Raw genomic sequence first — 27,892 nt, 5'->3', positions numbered from 1 at the left:
GACTGGTCAGTTTTTATTGCAATTTGGTTTTTTTTTTTTTGGTCCTCTGTACTTATAAATGCCAGTCTGCACTGGAAATGAAATTGATCTGAAGAAGTGGGTCTGTCCCACAAAAGCTCATCACCGAATAAATCATTTTGTTCGTCTTTAAAGTGCTACAATTCTGCTGCTTTCTTTTGTTGGAGTACAGACGAACACGGCGACCTCTCTGTTACTCTTTCCCCAAGGTAAAGGAAGATACATGCAGCCTCCTGCCTCCCCCAGCCTGTTCGAAATGACACAAAGTGGGTTGAGTTCAACAGTGAAAATCATTTTATTAAGATGTATTGTAAGAGGCCAAAGCGGAGATCAACAGAGCAAAGCCGCTGGCTCTGGGAATAATACAAGACAAGCCACCTAAGCTAGGCTCACTAGAGAAATGGGTTACATGTAAGTTCTCACTCTAAATGCGGTGCTAATAACCTTCTCCACTGGCCTGACCCACTCCCAGCCTCAGCTCTGTTCCTTCATAGAATCACAGGGCTAGAAGGGACCTCAGGAGGTCACCTAGTCCAGCCCCCTGCTTCAAGCAGGATGAACCCCAACTAAGTCATCCCAGCCAGGGCTTGGTCAAGCTGGGACTTAAAAACCTTCAGGGATGCAGAATCCACCACCTCTCTAGGCAACACATTCCAGCGCTTCACCACCCTTCTGGGGAAGTAGTTTTTCCTAATATCCAACCTACTCCTCTCCTTCTATAACCAGTTTAATCTTAGTTGTCTCCAGCAGTCATCTTGGGTGAAGCCACCAAGGAGAACTGAAGACAACCAGGCAGCATTTCTACTGCTGGTGCACATCAGCACATCCCTCGGAGCACAAAACAAAATTAACACCATGCCTGGATGGAAAAAAAAAACAACAGAGGGAACACTGCTCCTCACCCTTAAACAGGGTCTGCATGAGGCAGGAGTCTCATTTCAGAGAGTGACCCACTCCTGGAGAAGTGCAGAATTAAGACAGATTCCAGCATGGTCACATGTGTCTCAATCCCCTCCCCGCGCCTTCTCCACCCGCCTCCATACTTCAAGGGTTGAGCCACACCTTGGCAGAAAAGTTAAACTCCATCAGTCCTACTGGATGGAGCAGAAACTCGGAGAACAACAAAGAGGACAGCAAAAAAAAAAAATCCAGATGTTTATGAACGACTGCCTCTAACACCGTCCGGGTCCACTGACCATACCCCATCCACAAGCAAGACCTGTGCCAACTGACTCACCAACTTCCTGCTGAAGAGGAAATCAGGAAGAGAAGATGGCGATGGGTTGGAGGTACCGTTGGAAAATCAACTACCACCATCACAAGGCAAGCATTAAATTGGAACCCACAAGCAAGAAGGAAAAGAGGGCGCCCAAGAGAAACACTAAAAAGTTGGGATACACCTGGTCAGACCTGGAACAGATCACCCATTGACAGGGGACATTGGCAAATGCTTGTCAATGGTCATCCAAGGTGTCAGAGAGGAAGAGGCTTACTTACTTACTTAATGGGCCACCAAGCCCCATCTATCTTTTCTCTGCAATCCCCCAAGCATAAGCAGTGGGGGGACCCAAAATCTCAAGTATCACATTACAGACACAGGCCATTATTTCTATCTGCATCTACAAAAAGGATCCCTACACTCGAATGAGATAAGCCTACTCTGTAGCTATTCCAATGAGATGTTACATGAGCCACCCAGCATGCCTCAGCGAGGACATTCCTGTCACAAGCCTATTTTCATTAAGCATGTGGTCTAGAACGTCACAAGTTTACCCTTACCCATGGCCGAGAACTCAGCCTCCGAAGTGCCAAGCCTGGAGAAGCGGACGATTAGAACTTCTCCTCTGCTCGGGGTTCCCACGGCCGAAATATCGCAGATCAGCTCCTGCTCAGTTGCTGCTGGATCCTCGTGAGCCCAATGCTCCTGAGGCATGTGCTAAAGAGGAAATGGGTTTGTCACCCTGCCTAGCGCTAGCCAGGGAATTTCCCTGCTGTGGAGAGGAGTCTCTATGTTCCACCTGGAACATTTTCCACAATGAGAACACCAAACAACATTCCCCCGCACCTTCGATGTTCCTCTGTGGAGTGACTCGCTGATGTGAGAGGTCGGAATGAGGCTTTCCCCATTGTCAGGTTGTTCCTAGAGTCTCTCACACCTGTGAGAGTTCTCTGGTGTCTAATGAATGGCTGAATGAAACTCTACCCCCTCGCCAAAGCTTCTCTGAACATGTGACCAGGGTCACGGGGCTGGACCACATTGAGAATTCTCCTATAATCCTAGGGCTGGCAGGGACCTCAGGAGGTCATCGAATCCTGCCTCCTGCCCAAAGCAGAACCAGCTAAACCAACTAAATCATCCCAGCCAGGGATTTGTCAAGCCGGGTCTTAAAAACCTCTAGGGATGGAGATGCCGCCACCTCCACGGTGCTCAATTACAGCAAATTACAACTCTCTAAGCCAATGGCTGTTCTAATACCGTGATTCCCCCAACCAGCAATAAAAAACAGCTGCTACAGCACCTCACGGACTTTTCAGCTGTTGTTAGCACAATGTCCACTAACAGAGGAGCCAGTGAGGACTGGAGACCTCACGCTTTTGACTCCAAGTCCCCTGCAAATAAAGGTTAAGAAGATGTGAGATAAAAGGGAGCAAGTACCAGGAGTTTTCATATAGATATTTTCACCCTCAGCAATAGGACCCCATCACGACCTACTATCCAGTGTGAAAAAGAGCAAGCTAAGATGGTATGGACACGCAACAAGATCATCAGGCCTGTCCAAGACCATACTGCAAGGCACAGTCAATGGCAAAAGGAGATGTGGCAGACAGAAAAAGCAATGGATAGACAACGTTAAAGAATGGACAGGGATGAGCTTTGCCACAACTCAAAAACTGGCACATGACCACCAAAGATGGAGAGACACGATAAGGAACGTTGTCATGAAGGCGTCCCAACGACCTCGGTCAACGGACTGGTGACGATGATGATGATGATGATTTTTACCCACTCACCAGCAGGTATTTCTTGGGGAACAATGGTTTTTTGAAGAAACTTCTTATTTCCTAAACATAAGAACGGTCATATTGGGTCAGACCAAAGGTCCGTCTAGTCCAGGATCCTGTTTGCCAACAGAGGCCAATGCCAGATGTCCCAGAGCTAGTGAAACCAACAGGTAATCACGAAAGCATTTCCTCTTCCAGGACCCATTTCCAACCTCTGACAAACAGAGGCCAGGGACATCGTTCCTACCCAGCCTGCCTAACAGCCATTGACGGGCCTAACTTCCATGAAGTTATCGAGTTCTTTTTCGAACCCTGTTAAAGCCCTGGTCTTCACGACCTCCTCTGGCCAGGAGTTCCCCAGGCCACTCATGTGCCACACAAAGAAAAACTTCCTTCCTGCTGCCCGTCAATTTCATTTGGTGACCCCTAGTTCTTCTGTTATGGGAAAAAGTAAATAACTTTTCCTTATTCACTTTTCCTGCACCCGTCATGATTTTATAGCCCTCTATCACATCCCCCTTAGTCTCTTCTTTTCTAAACTGAAAAGTCCCCAACTTTTTAATCTTCCTTGATATGGTCCTCCTTCCAAACCCCAAATTATTTTTATTGCCCTTTTCTGCACATCAGTATTAAATAATGACATGGATTAAAATAAGTTAATTATCCATAAAGCACTTCACAGACAGGGTTTCATGAAACGGACAGAGACATAGAATGAAATTATTATACCCAGATTTTATCTATGCATTAAAATTTCCAATCTAGCTCTGATTTGACAGGATACAACCCTAGCTAGGAATGCTTTGGTTACTTCAGAACCTCTAACAAGATGCAAATACACAGAGGATTACAATGACGTTCTTCTTTTAGGGTAGAGCTACACAGCAAAGTTATTTCAAAACAATACGCGTTATTCAAAATAACCATCCTAGCGTCTACACGACACAACCACTATTTCAAAATAATTTCAAAACAGCCCTTGGCTTATTTCCAAAGTGGTAAACCTCATTCTAGGAGGAACACTGCCCATTTAATAGCGCTCTTAAGACGAGGAGCAGAACCTATTTCAAAATAAGCCATCGTCTGTCCAATGGTTCTATTTCGAAATAGGCTCTATGGGCGTAGATGCTATATTTCAAAACAGCAATGTGCTATTTCGGGGTGCGTTTTTGTTTGCAGCAGTGGTATTTAGAAATAAGCTATTTCAGAATCGCTTATTCTGGAATAAAGCTGCTGTGTAGACATAGCCTTAGTTCTTCAACAATCCAAAGTTTCCCTTTCAAAGCTCGATTTTGTCTAAATTGGAATAGCCCTAATTATCAATCACCCGACCGGAGAAGAATCGATAGGGACTTTCTCCTGTGTGGCGTCTCCCATTTCTAACATGTCTCCAAAGGCCAGTCAGCTTGTATATTCCGTAACCCTTTCTTGCCATGTCTCACAGAACTTTAGAGCCTGTGTGGATTCTCCCATGTTTAATGAGGTGTGAGCTTCCCATGTAATATCGACCACAGTCCAAGCACTTCTGAGGTCTCTCTCCTGTGTGGCGTGCCCGATGTAGAACAAGGCCTGAGTTCCATACAAATTTTTTTCCACAGTGTAAGCACTTATGGGGTCTCTTTCCCATATGAAACGTCTGATGGTTAACAAGGTCTGACCTCCACATGAACATTTTTCCACAGACTACACAGTTCAGTGGTCTCTCTCCAGTGTGGCTTCCCTGATGCTTGAGACGGGCTGACTCGTTCCTGAAACTTTTCTTACAGTACAAACACTTGTGGGGTCTCTCTCTTGTGTGGGTAGCCTGGTGTCTATGTAGGTCTGACCACTGTATGAAACTTTTCTCACAATCCAAGCACTTATGGGGTCTCTCTCCTGTGTGGAATTTCTGATGCTTAACAAGGTCTGACCTCCACATGAAAGTTTTCCCACAGTCCAAGCACTTATGGGGTCTCTCTCCTCTGTGGTTGGCCTGATGTTTACCAAGTTGTGACCTTCGTATGAAACTTTTCCCACAGTCTGAGCACTTATGGGGTCTGTCTCCTGTGTGGATTCGCTGATGCTTAACAAGGTCTGCCCTCCATATGAACGTTTTCCCACAGTCCATACACCGATGGGGTCTCTCTTTTGTGTGCATGGCCTGATGTTTAACAAGGTCTGACCGCCACATAAAACTTTTTCCACAGTCTAAGCACTTGTGGGGTCTCTCTCCTGTATGGATTATCTGATGCCGAACCAGGCCTGAACTCCACTTGAAACATTTTCGACAGTGTAAGCATTTGTGGGGTCTCTCTCCTGTGTGGACGGCCTGATGTTTAACTAGGGCTGATCTCTGCCGGAAATTTTTCCCACAGTCTGAGCACTTATGGGGTCTCTCTTCTGTGTGGGTTTCCAGATGTCGAACAAGGGCCGACTTCCGTAAGAAACTCTTTCCACAATGTGAACACCGATGGGGTCTCTCCCCTCTGTGGATGTCCAGATGTCGAACAAGGGCTGACCGCCACAGGAAACATTTCCCACAATCCGAGCACTTATGTCGTCTCTCTGCTGTGTGGATGGCCTGATGTTTACGAAGGGCTGACTTGTTCCTGAAATTTTTCCCACAGACCAAGCACTTATGGGGTCTCTCTCCTGTGTGGATGGCCTGATGTCTACGAAGGTCCGACCACTGTATGAAACTTTTCTCACACTCCAAGCACTTATGGGGTCTCTCTCCTGTGTGGAATCTCTGATGTTTAACAAGGTCTGAACTCCGTATGAAGCTTTTCCCACAGTCCAAGCACTTATGTGGTCTCTCTCCTGTGTGGATGACCTGATGTCTAACGAGGTCTGAGGCCCGCATGAAAGTTTTCCCACAGCTCAAGCACTTATGAGGTCGCTGTCCCGTGTGGATGACCTGATGTCTGAGAAGGTCTGACCTGGTTATGTAACTTTTCCCACAGTCTGAGCACTTGTGGGGCCTCTCTCCCGAGCGGCCCGTCAGATGCGTAGTTGGCTCTGACGTCCAATTCAAGCTGTTCCCGCACTGGGGGCATTGAGAGGGATTTTCACCTGGGTGGCTTCTCCTGTGGTTCTGAAGGTCTGAGCAGTTATTGGCGCTTTCCCCACAGTCCAAGCTTTGAAGGGGTTTTTCTCCCGTGTGGATTATCTGGGGGCTCACAAGGTGTCCTCTCGGAAATAACCCTTTCCCACAGTGGAGGCAGCGGTCGGTATTTTCTTCCCCGAGATTGGTCTGCTGGGCTGTGGGACCCTTTTCTCCTGTCTCACATTTAACAGATCCATCTGCTTTCTTGCTTGAGTGACTTCCCGGCAGCGTCTCTGGCCTGTGCCATCTTCCCCACGTTTCTCCTGGTTCCCCGAACTGAGAAATATTCCCTCCAGCTCGTCCCACCAAGGTCCCCAGCGATTCCATTGTCCCAGGATCCTCCTGATCTTGATTCTCTTCCTCCTTCACAGTCACTGTCTCATCACCTGCTGGGAGAGAGATAAGCCAAGCAGGAGTCATTGTGCTGGGGAGAAAAAGGGACCACACCAGGGGAAAACACAACACCGTGAGGTTCCACGGACGGAGCGACTAAATTCTGCTTCTACGTCTCACACAAACATTCACGAAGAAGGCAAGTCCCACAGCTAACAGAACAAGGAGAGCAGTGAGAAACAGCTGCTAACTACAGCCCTGCCCTGGGAGAAAGAAAGAAGAAAGGAGAGGACTTACACCATTTTTTAGGGGGTCTCAACATTTTCCATCATGGGTGGGAAGGTTTCTGAGTCAGTCCTCACCTGTGCTGGCGCCTCTCAGGATCTCTCTTTCCTCCCCGGCCTGGAGATCGGACACCCACGGCTCTTCCCCTCGCTCCAGCCGGGCGATCAGCTCCGGTTTGGGAATGGGGAACCCTGTGCAGGGGGGAAATCAGACCAGGTAAGGGGGCAGGGAGGGCTGAGAGAGCATCTGTCACAAAGGACGTTCCTTGAGTGAAACCTGTCCCCAGGCTGTGCTGGGGAACGCAGAACCCAAGCAGAAAAGGACTTGGGGCTTCCAGTGGATGAAAGGCTGGATATGAGTCAACAGCGTGCCCATGTAGCCAAGACAGCTAATGGCACACTGGGGTGCATTAGGAGGAGCATTTCCAGCAGATCTAGAGAAGTTATTATTCCCCTCTACTCAGCACTGGTGAGGCCACATCTGGAGTACTGCATCCAGTTCTGGGCCCCCCAGGATACAAAGGACGTGGATGCATCAGAGAGGGTCCAGTGGAGGGCAACCAAAATGATGAGAACAACAAGCAGTCCTGTGGCACCTTATAGACTAATAGATAATTTGGAGCATCAGCTTTCGTGGCAAAGACCCGCTTCGTCAGTTATAGGCAGGGGGAGCTGCAGTCAGGGAGGGATGCAGGCGTGGCAGTGACCGAACACTCAGGGACCAGCGGGTGGGGCGCTGTGCACGGACCCCCCTGAGCTGGCAGGAGCTAATTCCCCAATGGCGCAGCAGGAGGCGCTGCAGCGGCAAACGTGGCCGTATTACAGGCGGGTTCACCACGTCCAGGTCGCTCTCCCACAGCTCCTACTCCCCTCCTGTCTGATTGAGCAGGGAGGAACACGACCAGTCGGAGACACTCAGACCCCCACGGCGCCTAAACCCCATGGGCCCAGGCCTCTCTCACCCAGCGAGGTCACCGCCTGGTAGTTCTCCTGCATGACGGCCCTGTAGAGGGCTCTCTCAGCGGGTCCCAGCAGCGCCCCCTGCCCCGGGGTGAAATATACAGCCACATCCTCGAAGGTCACCGGCTTCTGGAACAAGAAGAGTCCCTGGCTCAGCACCGGCTGCCCCAGGCACCATCCCACTTGTCGCAAGAAAGGGGGGGGAAAAAAAAAAAAAAACATCTTCTCCATCTGGGGGCAACAGAGCACCAGACTCACCCCAGGAAGCGGCAGGGAGAGGGGGAAGGTGAGAGCTCCTTGTCCCCCAGCGCTCGGTGCTGGGCAGGGGCTGCTAGTTCCCCACACGCCGCCAGCCCTAGGCTGCTCCAGGGAGCAGAGCTCTGAGCCGGGGACAGGGATCCCAACAGCTTCCCTCTGGGTTTCGGGTCCGGCTGCAGCCCGGGGAGTCTGGGAAATGTTCCCAGCCCTGCGGGGAGCGGAGAAGAATTCCTGTTTGAGGAATTCCTGGGTGGGCTGGATCAGAAAATCAGCAGGTTTCTCATCCCCCTGTCTCCTCCCAGCCTCTCCCTCCTCCGCCCAGCACCTCCCCGTCCACCCCCTACCTGTGCTGGCTCCTTCGGAGCTATGGCCCTTCTCCGCCTCCTGAAAGACGGACGACTTCGAGCGAAACGTGGGCGTGATCCCTCAGCCTGTGGGGGCCAGACAGAGGTGATGGCGGGGGGTGGGGGTTACCGAAAGGGCTGGAGTCCATTTCACACCCCCGCCCCCCGAGGCTCGTTAGACCCTCCCGGTACCAGCATCCCTGAGCCAGGCACTAGCAAGAGAGCAGCAGTAAATGAACCACTTTGGGGGAGCCCCCGGGACATTGTAGTGTGACCCGCTCTCGCTCCCCAATCCCCAGCATATTGTGTTCAGCCGGGCCAGCAACTGGCCATCCTCAGCTCCTCCCACTGTTCCGTGCACCCAGGGGGGCAGGGCTGGATCCGAGCAGGGCTGGGAGATCCCTGCTCCCCACCTACTCCTGTTGCCCTTCCAGTCTCCCCTCTGGCGCTTTTATCGCCTCCCCTCCGCCTGGGACCAGCCCATTTTTGTGGTCTTTGCTCTATGGCAGCAATCAGCCGCTGTCACTTCCAGCAGGGATTTCGACCTGGCCGTGTCCATAGGCAGCAGCTCTGGGACTGCTAGCAGACGGGAAGCCCTGCCCCATATAAACCCATTTCACCACCAGGTCCCTACACTTAGACCTGAAAGTTGACCGTAGATACGCAAGTCTATCTAGGATCGTCTTATCTGGCCATGCTCACGGCGGGAAGTCGACGGGAGCGTTGGGGCTCCCCCCCCGCTCCGAGAACAGAAAGTGGGGCCCCTCGGAGACTTAGAAAAAAGCACCTTTCCTGTAAACAGCCTTTAACTTAAAACTTCCCAGAATCACAGATTCCCTGGGGTTAGTTTTGCTGCCACCACTGAGTGGGGGAAAAAAAACACCCTACCCAAGAAGACACACTTGGACATCTTCCTCTGGGGGTACCCCAAGCTCTTAAACCCCACTTCAGGAGAGAGCTGGACACAGAAACCCATAATTCAGTAGCTGACCATTCGATCTGAGGCCCAGACTCTTCTCAGGACCCAGAAATCAGATCAGTTGCATACAAAAGTGATTTATTCACAAAACAGGAGAAGAAGAAATCCTGGGGATGCACGCAGAGAAAAATATTTCCCTGGGATTCAGCTTAAAAATTACAGGCGGGAATCTCAGGTCAAACAACAACACAAAAGAGGGGAAAAAAAAAAAAACCAGAGCAACCACAACAAAACAAGGTAACAAGCCACAGCCCATCCAAATTTAAAATAACCAGAAGCCTGAATGCATCTAACTATACGTTTCCCTGGTACGCACACCTCTATGGATGATTTTGCCACAGTCAGGATACTTAGATTTTATTTCAGTTGTCTCAGAGCCCTCCCCTCTCTGAGTCCTTCTCCCTACCCTATGCAGGGACAAAAGCCCCAGGGAACTGCTACTGTTCTCAAGTTAAACAGAATTACCTTACTCCCCTTGGCTCACCTGGGATTCAGGTTACCTTAGAAGATTAACCCCTTCCCTGCACTTGTTCATGACCGGGAGAAAATATTCCCTCGACTTCCCTTACTCCTGGCGAGAATAAGAAGTACCAGGTTTGACTGTCGAGCCCGGATAGTTCGATTTAACGCATCCCCCCCCAGGCACGATAAATCGAACCTCAAAAGATCGAGCCCAGCCAGGACATAGTTGTAAAGACCTGAAAATCTGCATCCTAAAAGAAAGAGACTTCAACACCTGATTACAAAGGGACACATCTGAACTGCAGTTTATACTCAAATTCAGTACTTTGATGCTTGGTCTTAACAGAGATAGCAATTACCCTACTCATTGCAAAGATGGTTTCCCTATCTCTGATATTGGTAGCGATCCCAGGCAAGTCACTTGACTTAATAAACACTTGTAGTAAGTAATTTTCTTCCCCCTTTTCCACCCCTCTCCTTCCGTCTTTTGTAGCTGATTTGTCCATCGGCATTTCATTTTTTTCCCCTCACTCTCGGTTATATTTTTGTTGTGCCATTTTATTTACTTTCATCAGAATTTCCCACTCTGAAGAAGTCGGCCTGTCCCATGAGAGCTAATAAATTATTTCGCTAGTCTTTAAAGTGCTACGGGACTGCTGGTTTGTTTTGTGAAGATGCAGACTAACAGATACCTCTGTCACCCCTGACCATGTGGATCCTGAGCTGCACCCTCACTTTCCTAAAATAAAATATATGGAAATACACGGCCCATAGAGCTAGAAGAGACCCTGGGAGGTCACCAAGTCCAATCCTCTGCCCTCTTGGCAAGACCAAGCACCATCCCTTTCCCCCCACCATCTACCCCATACCCCTAAACAGCCCCCCTCAAGGATGAAGCTCACAACCCTGGATTTAGCAGGCCAATGTTCAAACCACTGAGTGACCGTCCCCTCTAATTTGCCCCAGTCCTTTCCCCTGGGTTTGTCCTCTCACCTGCAGCCTCCAGCTCAGCACTGGAACAGGGAATATCAGCTGAACCGTTTGCCCGGGAAGGAGACAATACACGGCGTTCCCTGGACGCGGGGCGATTGGGCGGCCGCCCGGAGGGAACTGGGGTGCCGTCCAGCTGATTAGCAGAGTGCTCGTAGCCGGCAGCATGTGTTTCTACTGGTGGTGCACCGCCACTCATGCCTTGGCCCAAAGAATAAAATTTATTCTGACGATGAAAAGGGGACAAAAAAAAAAAGAAAGGACACATGAGGGACCAAGCTCAGAAAAGGAGCTGCCTGAGGCTGGAAGTGGGTCAGGCTCCTGTGTGGGGACGCTGCTGGGGCAGCCCAGGGCTGGGGGTGCCCCCAGAGGAACTGGGCCGAAGGCTGCTGATGGGTGTGGAGACAAGAGGGGCTCCCTCCCGCGGCCCAGCGATTCCCAGGCTGGGGGGTCACCGCAGAGGACGGGGTGGAGGCGATGGCCTCTGTGCGGCAGGGGAGGCTCCCCAGGGGGCCAGGCCCAGTCCCTGCGGGGAGCACCAGGGGTGACGCTCCAAGCTCAGAGCCAGGCAGCGCCTTGTCCCCGGGAGAGCCCAGCGCCAGCGTCCGGCCTGGCCCCGCTCACAGCGGGGCAGAGCTCCCAGACCGTGCACAGGGCCTGGGCCCCGTCCCCAGGGGCGACTACCCGGACCCAGCGCGGCTCCCCCGGGCCCAGGGCGGGGATCGCAGCCAGCCCGGCGGGGAGCAGCCCGGGGCCGGACCCTCCCCCTGTAGCCCGCCCGGGGTCACCGGGCACCGCTCCCGGGGCTGGGCCGGGCCGGGGTCTCTTACCTTCCTCCCGAGCGCTGCCCGCCCTGGGCCAGGGGCAGGGGCAGGGGCTAGGGTTGGGCCGGGCAGGGCCCTGGCCAGGCTGGGGGCGCTGCCCGCCCGGGGAGCGGCTCCCGGGGAGCAGCGGGACTGGCCCGGCTCCGGCTGCGGCTGGAGGTTCCCCTCTCCCGGCTGCAGCCAGGGCTCCGGGGCCCCGCAGCAGCCCCCGCCCGCCCGGGAGGGAGGGAGCCGGGGAGCAGAGGCCCCGCAGCGGCTGCCGCTCGCTTCCTGCGGCCGGCCGGGGGCAGCCAGCGATCGCTTCCCCCCGCGGCTCCGGCCGCCCCTGGGTCCTAGCGAGGCACCGGGCGCGCTGCAGCCGGCAAGCGCTGCCTCCTGGCGGCCCCAGGCGGCTTCTCTCAGCTCTCAAGGGGCGGCCTGCACGGGAGGGCTGGGTCTCACTTGCAGGAGAAACAGGCCCCTGCTGCTGCTCAGCCCCCTGCGAGACTTTAGAAAACTTCTCTGCACTTTGGGCTGCGTGATGGGGTTCAGGGGTCCCCAAGCTCTGGCCCCCATCCGCAGCCACAAGCGACTCCCCCTCAGCAGGTAGAAGAAGGGGGTTATCAGTCACCCGTGCAGAGGTGTCAGTAACAGCTGGTAAAAACAGTAACTCCAATCCGTCTTGGGGAGAAGAGCCCCGAAGGCGCCCCCGAGCCGGGGCCGTGGTTCCCTCCTTTGTCCCTTTCCTCCAGCCCAAGCAAACTAACTTCCCTCCTCTCAGGCTTCTCATTCACAACCAGCCAGGCAGAGGTGTCACCTGGGTCACAAGCCGCCCGTCAGGATTTTTTAACGCCTTTGGACATAACGGTCCCCATGGGCCAGGGATGACGCGCCTTTGGCTGGGTAAAAATCAGCGCAGACACATGAGATTCTAAAGTGTCCCACGCTGCCATTTAGCAGCATTACCAAGGGTCACCTTTTGTCAGTTCACTCCCCCTGGCAACCTGAACGCATGAATTATTAATGCGCATGGATTTGGATACAGGCCTCTGATTGGGCGAGGGTTTGGGTTTCTAGAACCTTCTAAGCCCAAGAGGACCAGATTGAGAACTGTCAAATATGGAAATTGGCTCATGAATTATTCATAGAATCATGCTATATAAGCAGGGCTTGGCTGACCGTTTGTGGCCCTTGGGTACACAAACAGCATTCTAGGACCTTATACAGGGAAGTGTGGCTACACAAAAGGGCCCACTAGTTCCTTAGGCCAGCTCTTAGGAGTGAAGAACTTGGAATCACTAAGACTGGAGTTACCGAGCTTGAAATTCATTAACTGAAATTTCTGAGCTAGAAATTTGCTGAGCTAAAGCACTGCTAGTCCACTGCAGTGTCAATACTCCCAACTTTGTCACCAACACCGCAGCACTTTGAGAGAGGAACAAATGGCTTCCGAGGACAGGAACCAGGTGGCAAACTGGCCTGCTGCAAGGCAGGTACTGCATGTGTGGCTGCCTACCCTCACACTGCCCTCTTAAATCAGAGACGACTTACCTATCAGACATGACCTATTGGACAAGACTAATTCACTGGACTTGACACACAATTCTATCCACCAGCCTGTGTCACCAGCATAGAGCTCATAGACATTTTCTCTTAGACCAGCCTGGGACACTGGGATCCTCAGTGAGGGAGCAGTAGCAGCTGCCCTGCTGTGTACCTTCCCTCCCAGGGGAGGGGCAGCACCTGGGGGCCTGAGGCCAGGCCTAAAAGCCCAGGCTGGGATTTTACTTTGACTATTTTAAAAAAACATCTAATTAATAGCTCATATTGTTGTTGTTCATTTATACAGTAGTGTTAGCATTTATTATAGTAGTAGTGTTATCATAATTGTTGTTTCTAATATGGTGAAGGTTTGCGCTTCCTCCCCCCTCTTACCTAACCCCTATTTATAGATATAAATAAATATTGCAGGTGTAGGCATAGCCACCCTGCCTCCCCAGGCACTGTTCACCCTAAGAGACCTGAAGAAGAGCTTATTGCCTCACAGGTATCCTCTAGTTAGGCTTACTGGAGTAACAGGGGCCCCCCAAAAAGAGGCACAGCCCTGACAGCCTCCTACCCCTAACCCTTTGGGGCAGGCTAGCACCCTGCCCCCCAGTAGAGGGTGAGGCTAGCAACCTCACCCCTCCTTTCTAAAAGGAGCAGTGGGGATCTAAAACCCCTTATTCCTGATTATACTTGCCCATATTCACTATCCTAATTTACCTTTTTGCCTTCCGGTAAAATAAAATCTAAAGACATCTGTCAGGAATCAGCAAGGACACCATGTTTATTGTAAGTTTATAAGTTAGTTGTTTAGAGTTGACACATTTCAAATTAGATGGTGTTCCTCAAATAAAATTTTAGTTTGTTTTAACTACAACCCTTGTCCTGGTCTCATTGTCTCTGCCAGCCACTTCTTTCCAGGAGACCTTAGCGGGGACCAGAGCATACGGGGGTGGCACTCTCCCGTCTTGGGGTTGCAGCAAGGTTCTGGTTGGGTCCTGGGATCTGTGCAGTCGGAGGTTCATGTCCTCCGTGTGGAGGGTTTCATTTAAATCACATCTAAAATCTGTCTACTAAGAGAAACCCCAACACCACCCTGTCCTAGTCCCCAAGGTTACATACACATGTACTCCCCACTACCTCACAGGCTGCTAAAACATTGGCTGAGCTGCCTCTCTGGTCACAGGTCACCAGCACTGGTGGCTAAAGGTGGCCTTGTCTCCCGTAAGAGGCAGAGACCAAAGGCAGAGAGAGGAGAAAGCAGATGCAAAGAGGTGGGATGATGAAAAAATGATAGTACATGTGTAACCCACAGCCTTAGGGGTGTGGTTGACTAGCCCATGGAGTGACACCTAAATAGATGGAGATGAACATCTCATAGAACTGGAAAGGACCACAAAAGGACCAAGCACCATTCCTGAAAGATTAATATATATTTGCCTCATACCTGTCAATGGCCTCCTTAAGGACTGACCTCACAAGCCTGGATTTAGACAGTGTGTTCCCCCTAGACTGCTTACAGACAGAAAGGAGTCTTCTCTATGACCTTAGCTCAGAGCCAGCTGGCTTTTACCTCTACCTGTAGAGACTTCCGCACTACTTCTCCGTGGCGGTCACTCAATAACGAGTCGGACGTCTTCATGTCACCCTCCTAGTTGTGAGTCTGTTGATGGCTGACCAATGCAATTCTGGAGCCGCAGATCTTGTGACAGAAGGGGCAGGTGTTGGTAGCTGTTGGAGGGGCGCAGGGCACTTTTTGGTGCTCTGTTCTTCTTCTCCCCCTCTCTTCATATGCACTGCAGCTGGACCTCTCAAACTGTACCCCTCCCTCATGGATTACTGCGCTCCACTGGGGATGTCTCGGGCAACGTTCTCCCAAGTGTTGGCTCGGATCATGCAATTCCACGTGGGCCTTCGACATGTCCTTATATCACTTCCACTGGCCCTTAAGGCTCCTCCGTCCTTCCTCCAACTTGGAAACCAAAATTTCTTTTGGGAGGCACTGATCAGACACCCGAACCATGTGACCAGTCCAATGAAGTTCACAGAATCCTTGGGCTCGAAGGGACCTCAGGAGGTCATTGAGTCCAGCCCCTTGCTTCAAGCAGGATCAACCCCAACTAAATCACCCCAGCCAGGGCTTTGTCATGCCAGGACTTAAAAACCTCTGGGGATGGAGATTCCACCACCTCTCTAGGTAACGCATTCCAGTGCTTCACCACCCTCCTGGGAAATAGATTTTCCCAATATCCAACCTACACCTCCCCTTCTATAACTTGACGATTGCTCCTTGTTTTGCCATCCGTCACCATTGAGAACAGTCTCTCTCCATCCTCTTTAAAGCCCCCCTTCAGGAAGTTGAAGGCTGCTATCAAATCACCTCAGTCTTCTCCACTGCAAACTAAAGAAGCCCAAATCTCTCAGCCTCTCCTCATAGGTCACATGCTCCAGCCCCTAAATCATTTTCATTGCCTTCCGCTGAACCCTCTCCAGTGCATCCACATCCTTTCTATACTGGGGGGGGGGCCCAGAATTGGATGCAGTACTCCAGATGTGGCCTCAAAAGTGCCAAAGAGAGGGGAATGACAACTTCTCTAGATCTGCTGGAAATGCTTCTCCTAATGCACCCAGTTATAACTCCTGTTATGCTCATAAGAAGCACATCGGATCTTTTTAGGGAAAAAAGGCCACATGCCACATTTATTGAAAATATAATATGAAAAGCAGCATAAGCATTCATTCATTCATCCATCCACACACATACACCTCCTGCAGATACTCTTGTAGTTACCAGTCTGAGTCAACCTGGTGGCCAGTTCCACCGAACACAAGTGAAGAGCTGGGTTTGTCGGTCATGATCTGATGTGCCGACACTCTGCAGGACTGAACCAAGGGTTCCATCACCAAATATTCCATCTTTATATTTGTAAGTTCCCATCACTGGATTTTCCAAGGTCAATCATTAATCCTTAAGAGGTGTTCATTTCAGAGTTCTCCACAATTGTCCTTTGATGGTTGTTGTCAGGCTTCCCTTCGTTATCTCGCGTGTGTCGTCTCACCCTTGAGGGTGTCTGCTGGTCTCCAAGCTCAGTCAATTCTGCTAATTCGTTTTGAGCATGCGGTACAATGGATGCTTCTCGGTTGTCTCCGAGTTCCTCACTTCTTCTAGAGCATCTGGACATTCGTGATGGTTTTTACACTTCTTCTTAACCAGAACCCTCCACTCACACCAAACAATTTTACAGATAATTTCAGTCACTATTACATTTTAGAAAGGATTATTGAGTTACTAAAGAAATAACAGAAGAACCTTACAAAAAACTTAGGGTACATCTACACTTACCAGGAGATCAACCTCGTCAGGGTCAACCTTCTGGGGTTGAATTTTGTGCGCCCAATGGGGATGCACGAAATCGAACTATCAGGGTTCAACAGTCAACCCTGGTACTCCTCATTCTTTCACGGTGCAAGGGAAGTCGAGGGGAGAGTTTTTTCCAATGACCTCCCTCCGTGAGGAAGGCCAGAAAAGTCAATTGTAGATAAGTTGATTCCACACAATCCTAAAATCTGGAATTGCATATCTAGGATCAACTTTCAGGTCTAACGTAGAGCTGGTTTTAGTGAGCAATGCAGACAAGAAAAACAACTTACTTTATAATGCTAACTAGAAACAAAACCTTCAAGCAAACTTTGTACTGACACCCATTGTTAGAATTATACCTTTATGCCCATGGTAAAAGGGTATATTTTGGCTACACTCCACTGCACGTTGGGTGGTGATATCTGTTCAGCACCCACCTGAGTACTGATTACCTCCCTTGTCAATGTCTCCAGAGATAACATCTGGGTGCAGCTGAAACTTATAGTTTGTATTACTGACCCACGGAGGAATACCAAAAGAAACTACACCATCTGCTCAAGAAACTCCCTGCTTCAGCTCAGGACCAAAACCAATGGACATACCCACAGAGCCCCGACCATCTGCTGCTCTAGATCCATCAACCTAGAATCCCATATGTCCTATCACTTGAGGTGTTGGCATCCTTACAGGAGGATTATCCTGCCGTGTTGACTTGCTCCTCAAACCCAATGCTACCAGCACTCCTAGCTACCTCCAAGACACCACTTTCTCCTGTGTGGACTACCTCATGTTCAACAAGGCCTGGTCTCATTTTGAATTTTTTCCCCCTAGTCCAAGCATTTACGGGGTTTCTCAAATATGTGGCTCACCTGAGGTACAGGAAAGTCAGACCCCCGTCTGAAATTCTCCCCACAAGCTAAGTAGTTGTGGGGTCTCACTCCTGAGTGGATTACCTCATGTCTTACAAGGCATGACCTCTGAATGAGACGTTTAACACGGTTTTAGTGCTGAGAGGGTCTCTCTTTCCTGTGTGGGTTGTCCGATGGATAACCAAGTTAGACTTCCGTGAGAAACTTTTCCCACAGTCCAAGCACTTATGGGGACTTGCTCCTGTGTGCAGTGCCTGATGGATAAGGAGCTGTGATTTCCACGTGAAACTCTTTCCACAGTCCAAGCACTTATGGGGTCTCTCTCCTGTGTGGATGGCTTGATGTATAACAAGCTGAGGCCTCCTTATGAAACTTTTCCCACAGTCCAAGCACCGATGAGGTCTCTCCCCTGTGTGGATGGCCTCATGAGCTACAAGGTGTGACTTGCGAAGAAAACATTTTCCACAATTGAAGCACTTATGGGTTTTCTCTCCTGTGTGGATGGCCTCATGTTTCACAAGATCTGACCTCCTTATGAAGTTCTTCCCACAGGCCAAGCACTGATGGGGTCTTTCTCCTGTGTGGATGGCCTGATGTTGAATGAGATTTGACCTTCGTTTGAAACATTTTCCGCAGTCTGAACACTTATGGGGTGGCTCCCCTATGAGGACCACCTCCCGGTTCAGAAAGGCTGATCGGTTCCTGTATTTTTTCTCACAGTCTGAACATTTACATGCTCTCTCCCCTGTGTGCTTCATCTGATGTGTATTTAGGACTAACTTCCAATTCCAACAGTTCCCACACCGGGGACAATGAATTGTTTCTTGTCCCGTGTGGCTTCTCCTAGGGGCATTGAAGTTTGAGATGTTATCAACACCTTCCCCAGGGTCCAAGCATTGAAGGGCTTTGTCTCCAGGGTGCAGTGTCTGAGGTGTAACATGGTGTGATCTCACAATGAAGCCTTTCCCACACTGGGGGCAGTGGGAGGGTGTCTCTTCCTTGGGGGTTTTCTGCTGGGCGGTGGGATGCTTGTGTCCTTCCTCACATACAACTGCCTCTTCCACTTGCTCACTTGGGTGGCTTCCCAGCCAATTTCCCCAGGCTTCTTCTCCCTGTTCCAAACACTGGGAAATCTTCCCTTCAGAGCTTCCTACCGAGGTCCTCCGGGCTCCCCCTTGTCCACCAGCTTCCAGAGATTGACATCCCTCCTCCTTCTCCCTCATTGCCTTGCCACCTGTTGGGGGAGACAGAGAGACAATCCCAACAGGAGTCATCGTGATGGGAATGAAGAAGAAAAGCCCAAGAGAAAACCCAACAAACTCAAGTTGCAAAGACTAAGTCACTGGTCTGTGCCTTCTCCAGCCATGCAACAGTCATGGAGATGGAAAGCCCAGCCCAGAGGGGAGGTGGAAGATAAGAGGCCCTTATTCACAGCCCATTTTTGGAATTCTGAGTCGTTTTCTTCATTCCCTTGCCGCAATCCCTGTAAACTGAGGGCTTGGAGAGATCCAGGGGCTGCCCAACTCAATTACGCAGCACCCGCAGCGCTCAGCATGCGATTCTTACTGGTGGTGCACTTCCGCACGTGACTTGGTGCACAAAACAAAATTTATTCTACCCATGGGGGGAAGAAACTAGAAGGAACACTGTTTGTCAAATGGTTTCTGTCTCAGTCCTCACCTGCACCGGTGCCTCTCAGGGTCTCTCTTTCCTCCCCAGCCTGGAGATCGGACACCCACGGCTCTTCCCCTCGTTCCAGCCGGGCGATCAGCTCTGGTTTAGGAGTGGGGAACCCTGCGCAGGCGGGAGGGAGAGTCGAGAGAGCTGCTGTCACTAAGGACTCTCTGCGAGTGGAACCTGTCCCCGGGCTGTGCTGGGGAATGCAGAACCCAAGAGGACGGGAACAGGAGAGGGAACGAAGGCACAAGTTGCTCTCACACGGCGGCTGTGCCCTACAGAACCCATTCCCCTCCCATCACCAGACCGGAGCCGGGAGCGCAGCCCCGACACGTTACAAACACCGCGAGGCCGGGAGGCCCTTACCCAGCGAGGTCACCGCCTGGTAGTTCTCCTGCATGACGGCCCTGTAGAGGGCTCTCTGAGCGGGGCCCAGCAGCGCCCCCTGCCCCGGGGTGAAATACACAGCCACCTCCTCGAAGCTCACCGCCATCTGCAACGACCACAGGCCCCCGCTCAGCGCCTGCGGCACAGCCAGAATCTCACCTGCGATGGGGAAGAAAAACTCCCAGGAAGCTCTACGAGCTGCAGAGCTTTAATATCCCACCCAGCCCGGTCAGAGCAGCCGCTGGGATTCCCAGGGGTGAGGGGAGGAGGCGAGAGCTCCTCAGAAGGGGAAGGGCTTGTCCCCTTCTAGCCAGAGACTCATGGGAAGCAGAACTGTGAGCCCCACAGCTTCTCCTCCTGGGGGTCGGGCTCCAGCCCTGGGAGCCTGGACTATGTTCCCAGCCTGAGCCGGGGGCTCATGTCTGGTTTGAGAAGTGGGGGGCTGCCCATCCTCTCACCCACCAGCCAGGGGTACCTGGGGATCCACAGGGCAGAATCCGAGCCTGGCTGACTCCCAAAAGACCCACCCCCCTTGAACCACAGCTGATCAGAACTGGGAAAAACCAATGAAAAGCGAAGGGGACAACCCCCCCCCCACCCCACCTCACCCCACACACACTGTTTCTGTAAGCGCTGCAGCTGGCTCACCCCATGCGGGGAGGCCTTTCCCCCAGTCCTGGGTTTCACTCTCTGCCTCCCACGTGCGCCTCAGCCCCGGCAGCCGCTTCCCCGGGCCCGGGGCGGGGATCGCAGCCAGCTCGGCAGGGAGCAGCCCGGGGCCGAACCCTCCCCCTGCAGCCCGCCCGCCCGGGGGCACCGGGCACCGCTCCCGGGGCCGGGCCGGGGGCTCTTACCTTCCCCCCGAGCGCTGCCCGCCCTGGGCCAGCGGGGAGCGGCTCCCGGGGAGCAGCGGGACTGGCCCGGCTGCGGCTGCGGCTGGAGGTTCCCCTCTCCCGGCTGCAGCCAGGGCCCCGCGGCCCCGCAGCAGCCCCCGCCCGCCCGGGAGGGAGGGAGGGAGCCGGGGAGCAGAGGCCCCGCAGCAGCTGCCGCTCGCTTCCTGCGGCCGGCCGGGGGCAGCCAGCGATCGCTTCCCCCCGCGGCTCCGGCCGCCCCTGGGTCCTAGCGAGGAACTCACCCTCCTCTGGGCGGGCAGCGCCGCGCTGGGGCCGGGGGGAGCAGCCGAGCCGGGGCCGCGCAGGGTGGGTGGCTCGGAGCGGGGCCAGCGCCTCTGGGTGGGGGGGACTTTTCCTAATCCAGGCTCACTGGAGGACAGGGCAGTGGCTGCCCGCAGGGAAGCGGGGAAGCATCTGGCTCTGCTGGGCCCCTTCCCTGGTTCCTGTCCGGCCCCCGTGGAATGGAACAGCAGCAGGATCTGAGGTCCGCCCCCCAGAGCGTGACGGTGGGAACTCCCTTCCCATTCTCCTCCTCATACCCCCAACCACGCTGGGCCCAGGATTACCTGAGGGACTTCCCGCGAGCCGCGGCCCAGCAGCTGTCTTGTGATCACTCAGCCCGGGGCCACTCCCAGCTGTTCCTTTGGCAAAGAAATGGCTTTCCCTGAAGTGAGCTTTCTTTTGTGTGAGTGAGGAAAGTGTGACGCGGGGGAACCAGGCCCTGAAGCCAGCCTGTCTGGACAACCAGCGGCCAGCAGCACCTGGAGGCCCAGAGAATAACAGGCACTGAGCCCTGCAAAAGAGTCCACCCGAGAAGGAGAAAGAGGCCCCAGCAAGAGAAGATCAAAGTCCCATCTGCTGTTAGCTGACGACTGCAACCGGAAGAGACCTTGAGAGGTCATTAAGTCCAGTCCCCTGCCCTCTCGGAAGGACCAAGCACCATCTAGACCATCCCGGATAGATGTCTATCTAACCTGCTCTGAAATATCTCCACTGGTGGGGATTGCACAGCCTCCCTGGGCAATTTATTCCAGTGTTTAATCACTCCGGCTGGGTCTACCCTAGCAAGTTCTTTCAAAAGATTTTTGGAAAGAAAGGAGCTCTTTCGAAACAGCCCCTGGAGCGTCTACACCCAAAAAGCGCTCTTTCAAAAGTAAGTCAAAAGAACGCAGCACTCCTTTCGAAATCACTTTCAAAGGCCCTTTTTACTCCCGAAAGAGCAGTCCTCAGGGGGCTGATTTTTCTACCCCTGGCCAGTACTTTTGAAAGAGTGGGGGCTGTGTGGACGCTCTCTTTCAACAGAGCAGATCACTCTTCTCATCTGCCTTTTTAGGTGTGGACGTAGGTGGGCTACATCTGCATTCCAGAGATCTTTCATAAGAAGCCTGTCCGGAAGATCTCTTCTGAACACCTAAAGATAGTAGGTGGGTTTGAAGGGCAACAGTGGTAGATCCTGGCAATAGGGTTCTGCAAATTTTTTGGAGTTTAAAAGAGTGCTATGGCCGAATGAAATGGGGAAACACTCCCTTATGGGAAACACTGCCTGACCGGCTACACCAAGGGGCAAACCACAGATGTCTTGAAGGAACCCAGTCTTGGGCTGTCTCCCAAACAACTGAATGAAACAAGATGGAGATTCCTGAACATCTGATTCATTACATAAAATGTTCTACCAAATCCAAAGGATCAGACACGTAACCCAACAAACAGTTTCATTCCTACTCAAATACTCACCGGTGGCCACTTCTTGCTAGCTAAACTTCCTTGAGAGAAGACAAGAGAGGGTGATTTGGTTAAAAGACCGTGATACATACAGAGGTTAGCTTCAGTGGTGCTTTTCAGAATCATTTCATAAGGTCATTCTCCAACGTTTTAATAGTCTAAGGGCAGGTTTACACATGGGTAGAAAGTTGACCCCAGATATGCAATTCTAGCTATGGCATTAGCATAGCTAGAACCAATGTATCAGGATCGACTTCTTGCCCTGGTGTAGACCAGGGCTCTTCAGACTCATGTTGATGTCCCTTACTCCACGCAACAGCCCGGAGTAACCGGGGTCGAAGGCCGAGCCCAGAGAGATCAGTCTGCTGCTTCTTCACAGAGGTGGCAAATATCAAACTCGGGAGGATCAATCCCACCATGTCGAATGCGCGGTGAGTACAGATTCAGCCTCAGAGAGGTCGTCGTGTTAGTCTGTGTCTTCACAAAACAAAGCAAGTGGTCCTGGAGCACCTTAAAGACTAACAATGTTACCATTCAGGTGATGAGCTTTGAGAGGAACTACCCACTTCCTCAGCTCTGGAGTATTAATGAGAGGAAAAAAAAACAGAGAAAATGGAGGAATCAGCTAAATGGGAAGGAAGGAAGGAAGAGGAAAGAGAGAAAAAACACTGCAAAGGGTCATTTCTGTGGGATGTTGTAATGTTTCAATGTTTATTAGCTGGGCGATCCAGATGGGTCTGTATATCTCAGTGGATATATATAAATCACCCTCTATCACCTTTCACAATCTTATCCAAAGTTTCGATGCTTTTTCTGCCTTCTGAAATAAAAAATAGCCCTCAATGCAATAAAAAAGAAGCAGATTTTGCAAGCTTTTATGTTAGATAAAACAGCCCAAAAGTAAGCTATGCCCCTCCGTAGGAAAGACGGAGTTGTTGTGCTTCCCTCCGACATGATTGTGCACCGTGCAAAGGGGGCATTCAGGAAGTGCAGCCCAGAACCTGGCACAGAGATCCCTGAAAAGTGGATTACTTCATGTATTACAAGCTCAGACCTCCTTAGGAAACTTTTCCCACATCTTTGAAAAGTCCTGAAAGTCTGAAGAGAATCCAGAAGACTAGCAAAGGGCAAATATTGTGCCCATCTATAAACAGGGAGAAAAGAGCAGGCATCCTTCAGTCTGCATAGACGATGGATCGCGCCCTGTAAAGTTTCAATTGAGGACTTCATCTACAGCATCTACTGTGACTATGAAGACCCACACGAGAGTGACAGTCCTTGCTGCATCTCTTGCAGATGTGGTGGGTGTCTGGCAAGTCCTTATTGTGGTTTCTGTGCGCTCGCTTCTCCTCTGCTAGCTGTCTGATCCTCATCTCGCCCTTCTGAAGGTCCTTGTGTAACCCCTGCCTTCTCTCCCAGGTGCATTGCCTGATGTTTCAAAAGGGCTGATATATTTCTGAAATTTTTCCAGCAGTCCAAGCACTTACAGGGTCTCTCCCCTGTGTGGCTCATCTGATGTGTATTTAGTAGTAATTTCCAATTCAAACAGTTCCCGCACTCGGGGCACTGAATTGGTTTCTCTCCCGTGTGGCTTCTCCCAGGGTTACTGAACTCTGCGATGTTACTGACGCTTTCTTCAGGGTCCAACACATGAGAGACTTTGTTTCCAGTGTGGATTGTTTGAGGTGTAACAAGGTGTGACCTCAGAATGAACCGTTTCCCACACTGGGGGCAGTGGGAGGCTGTCTCTTCCTTGGGGTTTGTCTGCTGGGCAGTGGGACCCCTGTGTCCTTCCTCACATACGACTGAATCTTCCATTTGCTCCCTTGGGGGGTTTCCCAGGAGCCTCTCTGACCTGTGCCAATTTCTACAGACTTCTCCCTGTTCCAAGCACTGGGAAACATTCCCTTCAGCTCTTCCCACAAGGCATCTCTGTGGTTCCACTTCCCCAGGAACTTGCTCATGATGATTCCGGTCCATGTTTTCATGCATTCTGTCATCACCTGCTGGGAGAGAGGGAGAAACAATCCAGGCGGGAGTCACTGTGCTGGGGAGAAAGAGGAATAGCACACGGGAAAACCCAACACACTGAACTTGGAATGTGCCTCCATCACCCACCCAACATGCGTGGAGAAGGATAGTCCTGTCCTGGGTGACTAATCTGCCGGTGACACCTGGCCCTGTATGAGAGGAGGAGGAACTGAGGGCCACTACTTAGACCACATTTTCTGAATTCTCAGCTTTTCCCTTCACTCGGATTCAGGGTCAGTCCTCACCTGTGCCGGTGCCTCTCGGGATCTCTCTTTCCTCCCTGGCCTGGAGATCAGACACCCACGGCTCTTCACCTCCTTCCAGCCGGGCGATCAGCTCTGGTTTGGGAATGGGGAACCCTGCACGGGGGTGGAAACCAGACCAGATCAGGGGGCAGGGAATGAGAGAGAATCTGCCACAAAGACATTCCCTGAGTGGAACCTGTCCCTGGGCTCTGCTGGGGAATGGGGAACCCAAGAGCATGAAACAGGGGCACTGAGCCCCTTGGAGAAGGCCGATGTCTGGGGACATAAGGGCCAATTTTACAGCCTCACTCTGGGGCCTTGCTGACTCTCAGGCAGCTAACGAGTTAAACTCCTGATGATTTCTAAACTCGCAGAGCCCAGAGCCCTTCCCATGGCTGGAGCTACAGCCATGGTAAGTCCTGAACAGGAATTTCGTAGGTCAACAAGAACTAATACAGACGCTCCGACACACCACGTCTGTCCCTTTGAAAACGAGAGGGCTGGGGATGGCTGAGCATGTTCTTTGGGTTTTGACACCCTCGTCCTGTTGGAGGGTTGCTGTTACAGAGCAGCTGTGAGCCATGGGAATCAGTCCCCTCCCACGAAATGGACCAGGGAACAGCCAGACCAGAGTCAGACATGAGGACCTGACACTTTCTGATAACCGAGGGGCCAGGACGCCCTTACCCACCGAGGTCACTGCCTGGTAGTTCTCCTGCATGACGGCCCTGTAGAGGGCTCTCTGAGCGGGGCCCAGCAGCGCCCCCTGCCCCGGGGTGAAATACACAGCCACCTCCTCGAAGGTCACCGCCATCTGCAACGACCACAGGCCCCCGCTCAGCGCCGCTGCCCTGGCTCCCAGCCTGCTGGCTACAGGAACAGAAAAAACCACTAGGTCTGCGGGTGGCAGCCGAGCGGAATCCCACCTCCATGGTGCTCGGAGAAGCCGGGAGGTGGGACGAGACAGAGGAGCCTTGTCCCCCAGCAGACAAAGGGAGGCAGGGTCTACACACTTCCCATGGGACGGTGTTAGCTGATGGCCAAGGATGTTTGGTGAGGTGCCAGCTATGCCCGTTTTATACCATCCGTGACTTTAACCGCTAGGCCGCACTGTCCCTTCGCGGCGGGCAGCCCGGGCTAGGCTGACGGATGCCCCAAGGTCCTAAACACCCGTGACTTTAACTGCTAGAGCTCAGAGCCCCTTCGCAGTGGGCAGTCAACACTGACTGACAGGTGCCCCAATGGCAGCACTAAGAGCCTTTCCACACCCGTGACTTTAACTGCTAGATCTCAGAGCCCCTTTGCAGTAGGCAGTCAGGATTGACTGACAGGCGCCCCAAGAGTTTGCCCCATGGAGGCGGCACAACTCAACGCTAGGCTCTTAGTACTCTCACCTACTGGCCAGGCTTTATAGCCAAAACGGCTGAGGTTCTTTAATTGTGTTGGCTGCTTTACAGTAAACCAGAGAAACAAGTCAGGCTTATGCACAAACGGTTACCAAAATTTATTAAACTAGATTCTAATCATGTGGTTACAAAATTGCTAGTGCCCACTTATTTAAATGTATAGATGTTACACACACAAACAAGTTACAAAGCTGAAGCCACGATCCCAAAGAGAGAAAACAAAGTATAGAGCTCTATTTCAAAATATGTGTACACTAAAGATAGGAGATCAGGTGTGGGTGCTTCTTACCCTCCTTGCATCTCTCGATTCCAGCGGTGCCAAGCCAGGATCGGTCACTCAATTCCGCGGAAAGACGAATAAGGGACAAGGCTTAGGGACCCTTTTAGCTGCAGAAGCCTTGGGAGGCTGTCACTTATCTGACCAGCAGATAGATAGTGAAAAGCACTCAAAAATCATGGTGCTGTAGGTCCCATACTTATACCTCTGTACTCCTTTATTCTCTTTCTCCTTTCTTATGCCAAATTGGGGCTGGTCTGTCTGGGCGACACCAGCTCTCGCAAGAGTAGTTTACACTTGCAAGGGAGAGAAACAATAAGTTTCGACTATTGGACATTCCTTTTATTAGGGTAAATATTTTCCCACCTAGGATGTGGGTGTGTGTGCATCACGCTATTTAGTAGGGGCTAAGAGCCATGTCTGTCACAGCTTCTCTGTCTGCTGTGAGCCTAATCGTTGTATATGTTCCCAGAGGCACATTGCAGCAGCACACCTGTGCTTCTCACAGCTTCAAAGGCTGTGCTGGAATTTATGTTAAGTGCCCTGTTGTTTTGGCTCCCTTGTGTTCCCAGCAACGCTGGTCTGAGAGGGGGCTGGCTGTCTGCCTACAGACGGGGACCCCGACAGCTCTTCCACTTCCTCAGCAGCCTCTGGCCAGCGGAGTCCAGCTCCGGCCTGGAAAAGGTTCCCAGCCCTCCTCAGGGCGGGAGGGGGGTTTCCTATGTGAGAAATGGGGGAAATATTCCTGCTACCCCATCCCCAGCGGCCTGCTCAAAAGACCAGGAAGTTTCTCACCCCTTCCCCTTTCAGCCTCTCTCCCCAGCCCAGCCCCTACCTGAGCTGGCTCCAGCCCAGCCAGGGCCCTGCTCTGCCTCCCGGAAAGTCTGGAGCGAAGGCGGGATGGGTTTCCCCAGCCTGCCGGGGGAGTAGGGATACAGAAGGGGCTGGGTTCATTTCCACCCCGATTCCGCCCGGGCTCTCACCTTCCCCACGACCGCTGCCCGCCCTGGGCCAGGGGCAGGGGCCGGGCTGGGCCCCGGCCAGGCTGGGGGCGCTGCGCGCCCGCCCACCCGGGGAGCAGCGGGACTGGCCCTGCTGCGGCTGCGGCTGGAGGTTCCCCTCTCCCGGCTGCAGCCAGGGCTCCGGGTCCCCGCAGCAGCCCCCGCCCGCCCGGGAGGGAGCCGGGGAGCAGAGGCCCCGCACCGGCCGCCGCTCGCTTCCTCCGACCAGGGCTGAGCCCGGCCCCTTTTCCCAGCCCGCTGCTGCTGGGTCCTAGCGAGACACCCCTAAGTCCACACTGGGGGCTCCCTGCCAGACAAGGGGCGCCCAGATCCCGGGAGGGGCCCGAGAGGAGGCTCAACGGAGCCTGGATTCCTCCAGGGAGTCTCCGATATCACCAGGGCCACCCGGTGTGCGACCCGCTCTGGTAGCGGAGGGGCACAGGGGGCAGCCGGGATCTAATCCCCTCCCAGCCCCGGGGCTCCCGGCTCTGCACCCCTGGCTGCATGGGGCCGCAGAGCTTTGCCCCCGGGAGCGGCTGGTTCGGGTGACCCCATCCCTGGGCGTCCCCCTCTGGTCCCCCACCCCACCCCGGGATCCTCTCTGCCCCTCTCCTGCCTGGGTGCCCCCGCGGGCGCTGGCTGCAGCTCCCCAGCCAGCACCTGGCTGTGCTCTGGCTCAGGGACCGCTGCTCTGACCACCCACGGGGGCCGGGGGGCATAAGGAGGTGGGAAGTCCAGGGGCCCCGGCCAGCTGGGGGCTTGTGCAGCCGCCCAGGAGAGACCCAGGTGCCGGCTGAGGACCAGCGCGCCCGCAGCCGGCAGCGGGTGCCCATAGGTGGCGCCAAAGCAAAGCCAGGCCGGGCCCCGGCGGCAGACACGTCTGTGCAGGGCTGAGAGAAGCCGCCTGGGGCCGCCAGGAGGCAGCGTCTGCCGGCTGCAGCGCGCCCGGTGCCTCGCTA

The 27,892-nt window shown here is 52.8% G+C and overlaps 2 protein-coding genes across 6 annotated transcripts in view; both read right to left on the bottom strand.

Annotated features, from left to right (window-relative positions):
- Positions 1–294: 294 nt before the first annotated feature.
- The window catches only part of LOC142024752 (uncharacterized), a 44,299-nt gene continuing 16,701 nt past the window's right edge, over positions 295–27,892 (bottom strand). The window contains exons 2-7 of one of the 5 annotated variants that reach the window (XM_075016940.1): positions 11,547–11,594; positions 10,720–10,942; positions 8,286–8,372; positions 7,686–7,812; positions 6,802–6,915; positions 295–6,495 (exon numbers count right to left, since the gene is read on the bottom strand). In XM_075016940.1, the coding sequence (XP_074873041.1) occupies positions 4,460–6,495; positions 6,802–6,915; positions 7,686–7,812; positions 8,286–8,372; positions 10,720–10,884 (2,529 nt within the window). In that variant the 5' untranslated portion in view covers positions 10,885–10,942; positions 11,547–11,594 and the 3' untranslated portion in view covers positions 295–4,459. Of the gene's footprint in view, positions 6,496–6,801; positions 6,916–7,685; positions 7,813–8,285; positions 8,373–10,719; positions 10,943–11,546; positions 11,812–27,892 lie in introns of those variants that run through there. The other 4 variants (XM_075016939.1, XM_075016942.1, XM_075016943.1 and 1 more) reach the window with 4 other exon arrangements.
- Positions 13,835–27,139, bottom strand: LOC142024682 (uncharacterized). Its single transcript, XM_075016836.1, is given in 9 exon segments — positions 13,835–17,447; positions 17,450–18,528; positions 18,975–19,088; positions 19,338–19,494; positions 20,213–20,584; positions 23,312–23,976; positions 24,250–24,363; positions 24,941–25,119; positions 25,945–27,139. Coding segments are annotated over 9 exon segments (2,886 nt in total). The 5' UTR covers positions 25,956–27,139; the 3' UTR covers positions 13,835–17,252.

Source organism: Carettochelys insculpta, chromosome 22 (genome assembly GCF_033958435.1).
Source record: "Carettochelys insculpta isolate YL-2023 chromosome 22, ASM3395843v1, whole genome shotgun sequence".
NCBI lineage: Eukaryota > Metazoa > Chordata > Testudines > Carettochelyidae > Carettochelys > Carettochelys insculpta.
The sequence above is the reverse complement of the archived record's forward strand: the minus strand, read 5'-3'. Positions and strand labels throughout refer to the sequence as shown.